This window comes from Sinocyclocheilus rhinocerous, unplaced genomic scaffold, assembly GCF_001515625.1.
Source record: "Sinocyclocheilus rhinocerous isolate Xijiao unplaced genomic scaffold, SAMN03320098_v1.1 scaffold1169, whole genome shotgun sequence".
In the NCBI taxonomy this organism is placed as follows: domain Eukaryota; kingdom Metazoa; phylum Chordata; class Actinopteri; order Cypriniformes; family Cyprinidae; genus Sinocyclocheilus; species Sinocyclocheilus rhinocerous.
Window position 1 is genome coordinate 645,682 of NW_015650322.1, and position 7,239 is coordinate 652,920.

Below are 7,239 nucleotides of genomic sequence, written 5' to 3' on the forward strand. Positions count from 1 at the left end.
CATATCCAGCCATAAGCATGAACTGTCTGTGAGCATTTCATCCCATCATGCAGTTTGTTGAAGAGAGGTGTGCTGTTACTATGAATTACACATTAAATGGATAAAAACTTGTTCTTTTTACTTTACTACTATATTTTACTTTACCAGCAACCATATGATAACACCCTGGCAACCAGAAAAACCCTAGCAACAGCATAGCAATGTTTATTTGCACTGGATGCAACAAATGCCTAATTTATAATGGGTTTTATTGATTTTGTCTCGTTGCTCCGGGACACGGCATCACAGTATGGTAAGGGGCGTAACATTTCTGTCACACGCTTGAGGTATTCGGCCAATCACAACGCACTGGATCGCTGGCCAATCAGAGCAAACCTCGCTTTTCAGACCGATGAGCTTTGTAAAAATCGACGCGTTTCAGAAAGGCAGGGCATAGAGGAGAAACAATAATGTACAGTATATGGAAAATAATGTGTTTTTTGAACCTTAAACCGCATAAACACATTTCATTACACCAAATACATAATGTTCTTTTTAGCAACATCATATGACCCCTTTAACTTATTTCTTAAGAATTTTTTTTTTTTAAGGATACAATTGAATAAAACAAGTCAAAACAAGACTGCTGTCAATACAAGCAGTTGAACATTGAGACTGGAATCTTACATCTGAACAAGTGCATGTCTGCAGCAGACTTTACTTTTCATATTTTAAATAAATGTGCAGGGGCGCGGGAAGATGTTTTCGGTTGGGGGTGCTATGTGTGTCCGTGTTGGGTGAAAGGGTGTGGGGGAGGGGGCTGGTTTACTTACGTCGGTGCTCGTGCTGGGGCTGGTGTTGTTTGGATGCCGATTTTGGAAAGTTTTTGCTGGGATGGGCATTTAAAAAAATCTGAAATTCGCTTTTGCGCCATTATCTCCTTGTATTAAAGTTAATCTTGTTCGCATTCTGTACAGTTCATGTCTGATACCACGCGCTAGCGTCACGTGTTCATGAGGATTAGGCTAATCATCCCATATAGAAAACATCACAAGTAAATTTAATCATGTTTATAAAGATAAACATGGGTTTATTATAGCCCACTTACAATTTACATTTCAGAGATCATTACAAATAAATTATTAAATGCTAAAACTGAATAAATTTAAATGAACAAACTTGGCGTTGCATTTACAACCATGTGAAAACAGGGGGTGCTGCAGCCCCCTCAGCACCCCTACTTCCTGCGTCCCTGTAAATGTGGTACATGAATGTAGCACATAAAATAAGATAAATGTCAGACAGTAACTTCTGAAATACAGCAGAACTACAGCCATGTTATTTATATCACCAGCCACTTTTCTATGTTGTTCAGTTCTGGTGAGGATGTCCAACGGGCCAGCGTGATCATCAACCTGCCAAACCTGGTGCGTCAGAACCCAGCAGAGACCTTTCGCAGGGTGGTGCCAAAAGTCAGGGTAGGCCAAACAGTATTTCATTTATTGCTTTTTGTTGTTAAGATCCTTCTATGACTTCTTGGTGTGTGCTGTTTGTGAATGATCATACAGAGCTCCTTCTTCTACCCCAACAGGAAGTGCTTCATGTAGCTGGGGCAGATATGCAGCTTGCCGCTGCAGGATCTTTCCTGACCATCCTCCAAGATGACATTGTCCTCATCCAGACACACACCCACTCAATCTTGCAGATAGTTCTCCTGAATCTCGACCACAGGGACACAGGTTGCCTTTTATTTGAGAAAGCTTGAAAAGCACCTGTAGAAAGTATATATACTAAATGTGATGAATTTTGGACTTGAGATTTTTTTTTCAACATCCTCTTTGAAATGACTGCTTGAATGCATGAGTCCTTATTATTTGCAGTCTTGTGAGTGGAGTACAATTTAACAAACACTACCATTCAAAAATATGGGGTCAGTATTGTCCTCTTATTTTATTTACTTTTATTCAGCAAGGATGCATTAAAATGATTAAATGTGAGAGTAAAGACATTAATAATGTTACATAATATTTATATTTTAAATAAACGTTATTATTTTATTTCTGTTTATCAAAGAGTCCTTAAAAATATATATTGTGGGTTTCACAAAAAGCAACACAACTAAATTTTGATATTAATATGAAATGTTTCTTGAGCACTAAATCAGCATATTAGAATAATTTCTGAAGGATCATGCGACATTGAAGACTGGAGTAATGGCTGCTGAAAATTCAGCTTTGCCTTCACAGGAATAAATTACATTTTAAAATATTTTAAAATAGAAAAGGGTTATTTTAAATTGTAATAATATTTCACAATACTACTGTTTTACTTTTGATACACAATACATTTTTTATTTTATTTTGCAGACCCCAAGCTTTTGAACGGTAGTGTATGGTAGTGAAATATGCATTCTGCATGTCAAGGACACAATCAGCTACTATATCTTTATTTTTAATAGTGGTCAGCAATGCTTGGTTGGAGACGTTGCTGTCAGCAATTGATGCTTTACCAAAGGAAACTATCAGGCAAGAGGTAATGGCAGCTGCAGTATTTCTCTTGTCTGTCATTTCTATGCCCATGGGATATGCCATAGAAATCAGCTATCAGTGTGAATTAAAATTCAGTTTGCTTTGATTGTTTGCACAGATTCTGAGTCCTCTATTATCGAAGCATCAGCTCTCCCAGTCTGTTCCGGCACGTCTGGCCAGCTGTCGCATCTTAGGAAAGGTGGTTGGCAAATTTGAGTCCTCAATGTAAGTTCTAAAGTGGAAAAGCCACATGACCAATCAAATAAGAGGACTGGAACAACCTATTATATGATATTCCTAATATAGAGTAATTTTCTTTTTAAAGTAATGATGTTTAAGTTGAAAAGCTTAAAATACACTTTGTGTCCGTTATTTGCTGTCTTAAAATGTCTACCATGGCTTCTCTCTGCAGAGTGAAGAAAGACCTTTTGCCACTGATCAGGTCATTATGCCAGGACGTAGAGTACGAGGTGCGCGCCTGCATGTGCCGCCAGCTGGAAAACATCACCAGGGGAATTGGGTAAGTAGAGAGACGTTAAAAAGAACATTTTGTTATTTGAATATCTAATGCTGCCAAATCTAAATGACTTATTCCTATGTGGAATAATAGGAATTAAATAGAAAAACACAGTATATTGTATCATTTAAATAGTAAATAACAGGTATAGTGTATATGATTTTTTTTTTTTTTTTTATATATACATTTTTTTTTTTTATATACATTTTTCAGTTTACGAGTATTTATTTTTGCCACTTCTTTTGAATGTGAGACATTTTCTCATATTTAAACCAAGGGATTAGAGGTGAAGTTCTTCACAATGTGATAGACTGATGTTTAAACTTAAAGGAGACATATTATGCCCCTTTTTACAATGTTTAATATAAGTCTCTGGTGTCCCCAGAATGTGTCTGTGAAGTTTCAGCTCAAAATACTCCACAGATCATTTATTATATCATTTTGAAAATGCCTATTTTGAGTGGAAGCAGAAACACGCTGTTTTTCGGGCCTGTCTCTTTAAATGCAAATGAGCTGCTGCTCCCCGCCCCCTTTTTCAGAATAGAGCTGGGCCATTACAGCTCGTACCTGCTAAAAGACATCTGTTTTGGTTCTGATTATCATGATTATCGCGCTGAAATCATGCGTTTTAAACCACATCTACGGTTTTCTGAGCGCACACATCCGAAGCACACGCTTGGTTGGTAGATGCACTGGGAACCTGATTATAGAACTTAAAACCTGGAAAAGTCAGATTTTCATGATATGTCACCTTTAAGCACTTTGGGATATTCTGTTCGAAATAATGTCTCCGGTGAACATTTCTGTGTTCAGTATCAGTATAGATCATAAGACTAGTTTGTCTATATTTGCTCTGTCCCAGGTTGGACCACACTAAGGTTGAAGTGCTCCCTGAACTGGTTGAGCTGGCCCAAGATGAAGCCAGTACTGTGAGACTGGCAGCTTTCGACACCATCATCAACCTCTTAGAAATGTTTGACAGTGGTAAGCCACTCACAGTTAATTGAATTAATTTGTTTCTCATATTATTTGTTTTATTAAAACGGAAATGACAACCATTAATAATGTAATAAAAATACTCTTCATATGTGGATAAACATGTAGTTGATATTCTTTCTTTGAGTATCTTTAACAAAAATGAAGCTCGTTTTTAATGCAAGAAAAATGTAAAACAATTGTTTTTTTTATGCACTGGTAAATTTTGAAATTTCAGGCAATTTTGCTTTTCTTCTTTAAGACTAATGGAAAGAAAACATCCAAAAAAACACATTTAAGTGTTTATTGTATTTAACTTTATCTATTTGTGTCAGTAGATTTCAATTACAATACATATATTTTAAAGACAGTTTTTCAGTTTTTCTGGCTATTGACAGTATTTTCTGATTTATGGTGTGATAAAAAGACATATTCAAAACCTCCTGAATGACAAAATGAAACATGAATTTTAAACCTGGCTTTATCCAATGTTCATATTTCTGTTCTGGAATTGTATGCAAATTAGTGTGTATTTCATTAGATAATGACTTATTTGCATATTTAAACAACATTTCAGAAAACTTGTAATACAAACAATTGTCTTAATGTATACTGTGATTAATCAACTGGGGAAGTATGGTGATATCTATTAAAATTTGTAGTTAAAATGTTTACCCTTTTCACCTGAAGTGTCTTGCTTTAAGGGATATTACCAATGTTAATATCAGCTTTTCTGCTGTGGAAATCAGACAATTTGAAATGTAGTTAAATTACAGAGAAACAGAGAGGTGTGAAAACATTTGCACTTCCTATTATTTCACAGAGTACTGTTCGAAACACATGATGCGTACCTGCTCATAACATCATACACAGCTTTTTTTTTTTTTTCCATATCTTAAGTGCTTTATTTTGCATGCTGGGACATCAGATTCAGATACTGGCATGTGGCTCCTTTGTGAAAAGATGTTGAAACTTGTCTCACACTCTTTCTCTGTCATCCTCTCACCCTCCCCTCTTTTCTGTCACCATTTTTCATAGATGACAGGACTTGTGTCATATTTCCCTTGGTGAAGGCATTCTGTGAAAAATGCTTCAAAGGGGATGAGGCAGTGCTGGCCTCCTTGTCCTTCCAGTATGGAAAGCTTTGTCATGGGCTCTCAGGTGACTGTCCGCTTCCTTTTTATGCCTTTCTGAAATGTTTTAGGATTACAGTCATGACATTAGGATTACAGTATCTTTTCAGTACATTGTATCTTTTATTTGAGCAGAGTCTTTTACTGACGAGCAGCACCTCTGGTTTCTGGAGTTTTATAAGAAGTTGTGCTGTCTGGGTTTGCAGCATGAAAATGGGCATTGCGAGAGCCAGCCCTACCCACTAGAGCTGGAGAACAAATACGCCCTAGTGCGCAGGAACTGTGCATACAACTTTCCTGTGAGTTTTCTTGCCTTACATCCATAACTGTTTCGTTCTGTTGTCTTTAAAGGTGAAATGTGTATTGTGCAGTGTTAAGGTACTTTGTCCTATCCCAGTTTAATATACAGAGCCATTTCAAGAGTAAACACTGTTGCTCAGTGGTGCTTTTTAAAACATTACACTACATGCCAAAAGTTACATTTCAGTCAGATTAAAGCAATAGTTTGTCTTTTTTAAAATGTCATGTACAGTAGGTGCTCAAATCATACCAGTCTGATTTTCGCAAAGAAGGACTAGTAGACCTACTGTAGATAACACCGCCATAGCTTGGCCTTCAGTCAGCATGTAAACACATTAATCAGAATACAGTTGGATTTGGTGTTTTGCACTTGCTCTGAAAGACCAAGGAGACATGCAATGTGTATTTAATTCTTCAAATATTCAATCCAGGAGATGCCCTGCAGTTTATTGTAAGTCTTAATAAATACTTTTGTTTAGGCATTGCTTGTTAAAAGCTCTAAAGATACTTGTTTTTTTGAAAAGTCTTAATTTTTCAGAAAAATGTTATGATTTGAAGGCCTTTTGGCCAAGCAATATTTTCAGGCAGTGTAATCTATTTTTAACGTCTGTCAGTGGAGGCAAAGTCTTCTAGCTCAACAGCTCATTTGAGGAAATTAGACCTCTGACTTGTCCATCATCACTGTCTGAAGTGGTCCTTTGTTGTTAGTGTGGTTATATATAGCTGCAGTCACTCAGAATAAGTTTGCGAACAGTCTGAGATGTAGGTGGCTGAAAGTTATGTCTAAGAAACCAGTCGCTTTTTAAGAGGGACACAAAAGCATGATGAAAGTATCATAAAAGTAGTCTTCATGACTTGTAGGTTATATATAATTATTCACTGATAATGTGTCCTTCCAGTGGGCTTCTCTCAGTAACTTGTCATGAATGTGGTAATATCAAGATTTTTTTGAATGACAAATAAAATTTTATTCTGTTCATCTTGTATTTTGGAACACTTGAAATATAGCAAACTACCGTCGTTTGTAAGATTAAAAAAAAAAAATTCTAACCAAGGCTGTATTGATTTAATAAAAATACAGTAAACAGTAGTACTGTAAAATATTATTACAATTTAAACTGTTTTCTATTTGAATATATTTTAAAATGTAATTTATTCCTGTGATGACAAAGCAGCCATTATTCCAGTCTTCAGTGTCACATGATCCTTCAGAAATCATTCTTATATACTGATTTTGATTAAGAAACGTTTCTTATTATTATCAGTGTTGGAAACCGTTGTGCTGCCTAATATTTTTGTGGAAAACGTGATGTTTTTTTTCAGGATTCTTTGATGAATAGAAAGTAAAAAAAACAGCTTTTATTTGAAATATTCAGTAGTAGGCCTATATACAGTATTTTTAACGTTACTTTCTTGAATAATTTATAAGCATATTGCTGTGTCTCTGGAGTCTTGTCTGTAGATTTTCTACTCTGTATTTATTTGCAGGCCATAGTGTTATTTGCCGATCCAAACCACTTTCTGTCTGAATTATATCGTACCTTCTCAAGTCTTTGTCATGATCCTGAGATTTCAGTACGGAGGACAGCAGCTGGTGGTTTCCATGAGGTACAAACTCAGAAAGTCATTTAAACATATTTTTTGTCATAGTACACAATGTGACTCACATTTTGACAGGTAGCAGTGCCTCAGTTCAGAATGTACAATACCATCTTTTCTAATCCCTCTGCATTAGGTGGTCAAATTGCTGGGCCCAAATGTGCATTACATACACAAAGAGATAATCGCTTTGCTGCAGGATGACTCG

The 7,239-nt window shown here is 36.1% G+C and overlaps 1 protein-coding gene across 1 annotated transcript in view; it reads left to right on the plus strand.

The window, feature by feature from the left end:
* Window positions 1–7,239, plus strand: part of ppp4r4 (protein phosphatase 4, regulatory subunit 4) — a 25,237-nt gene that overhangs the window by 11,946 nt on the left and 6,052 nt on the right. The window contains exons 4-12 of the mRNA XM_016516673.1: window positions 1,355–1,457; window positions 1,571–1,718; window positions 2,438–2,511; window positions 2,626–2,732; window positions 2,920–3,027; window positions 3,887–4,008; window positions 5,038–5,160; window positions 5,268–5,431; window positions 6,921–7,040. Of these exons, the coding sequence (XP_016372159.1) occupies window positions 1,355–1,457; window positions 1,571–1,718; window positions 2,438–2,511; window positions 2,626–2,732; window positions 2,920–3,027; window positions 3,887–4,008; window positions 5,038–5,160; window positions 5,268–5,431; window positions 6,921–7,040 (1,069 nt within the window). The remainder of the gene's footprint in view (window positions 1–1,354; window positions 1,458–1,570; window positions 1,719–2,437; window positions 2,512–2,625; window positions 2,733–2,919; window positions 3,028–3,886; window positions 4,009–5,037; window positions 5,161–5,267; window positions 5,432–6,920; window positions 7,041–7,239) is intronic.